This window comes from Fulmarus glacialis, unplaced genomic scaffold (genome assembly GCF_000690835.1).
Source record: "Fulmarus glacialis isolate BGI_N327 unplaced genomic scaffold, ASM69083v1 scaffold34822, whole genome shotgun sequence".
NCBI classification, from domain to species: Eukaryota; Metazoa; Chordata; class Aves; order Procellariiformes; family Procellariidae; genus Fulmarus; species Fulmarus glacialis.
The window spans coordinates 2,681-3,829 of record NW_009196629.1 but is presented as its reverse complement, the minus strand read 5'-3'; the positions used below and the strand labels follow the sequence as shown (position 1 = coordinate 3,829).

The following is a 1,149-nucleotide window of genomic DNA, read 5'->3' as shown; positions in this document are numbered from 1 at the left end:
TGGTGGTTGCGGCATTGCAATGGTGGGGTGTTAGAGATAGGATGGTGGAACCCTGCCCTGGCATCTCCTGGTCCCTGCTTGGGGACAAATCGCCATTGCCATGCAGGACAGAGCAGGAGGAGGGAGGTGTCCCGTGCTCTCGCCCCTGTGACATGGCTGTTCTCCAAAATACCTGTTTTATGGGAGGGATGGCTACCGGGAGGGGAAGAAAAGCTGCTGAATCCTTGTGTGAGAGCAGACGGGCACCACCTCGATGTAAATCCCTGGAGAGCTGGAAACCAGGAGCCCCAACCCCTTTGGGGACGTATTAGGCTATCCCTGGCAATAGTCTGTCTTTGGCTTCGTGGCAGAGACCTGTCCCTACACCCCAGGACAGGAATTTGGGCTCCTGGAAGGGGGTCCCCCCATTGCAGGCTGTCTGACACGGTCTCCCCGCAGTGCTGATGAAGAAGCTGGACCACCCCCATATCGTGAAGCTCATCGGCATCGCGGAAGAGGAGCCCACCTGGATCATCATGGAGCTCTATCCCTACGGAGAGGTGAGCCGGGCTCCCACTCCTGGAGCCCGTCCCACCCTTCCTGCCCCGGCTCGGTCCCTGAGCCCCCCTCGCTCGTCCCGTTGCAGCTGGGGCAATACCTGGAGCAGAACAAGCACTGCCTCGCCGTGCCCACGCTCATCCTCTACGCGCTGCAGATCAGCAAAGCCCTGGCCTACCTGGAGGCCATCAACTGCGTGCACAGGTAGGGCGGGAGGGAAAAGGAGCCGGGCGGGATGCCGGGAGGGGCAGGGGACGGCAGGGACCGCGGGGGGACAGGCAGGGGGGGAGCAGGAGCGGGCAGAGGCAGAGGCTGGCAGCATCCTTTGCTGCAGACCCCTTTTGCAGCTGGGTGAGCTGGTTGGGTGTGAGCTCTCCTCCTCCATCCCTTCTCCATGCCTTCTCCATCCCTTCTCCATTCTGGGTGAGCTGGTTGGGTGTGAGCTCTCCTCCTCCATCCCTTCTCCATCCCTTCTCCATCCCTTCTCCATCCCTTCTTCTCCCTCTCTCCTTGCAGGGATATTGCCGTGAGGAACGTCCTGGTGGCCTCCCCAGAGTGCGTGAAGCTGGGAGACTTCGGGCTCTCCAGGTACATCGAGGACGAGGAGTACTA

General features: G+C 61.3%; 1 protein-coding gene across 1 annotated transcript in view; it reads left to right on the top strand.

Moving 5' to 3' along the window:
* Positions 1 to 1,149, top strand: part of LOC104072722 (protein-tyrosine kinase 2-beta-like) — a gene marked incomplete at both ends in the record, with an annotated part of 4,190 nt that overhangs the window by 784 nt on the left and 2,257 nt on the right. The window contains 3 exons of the mRNA XM_009572262.1: positions 439 to 539; positions 626 to 741; positions 1,054 to 1,149. Coding sequence (XP_009570557.1) covers positions 439 to 539; positions 626 to 741; positions 1,054 to 1,149 — 313 coding nt within the window. The remainder of the gene's footprint in view (positions 1 to 438; positions 540 to 625; positions 742 to 1,053) is intronic.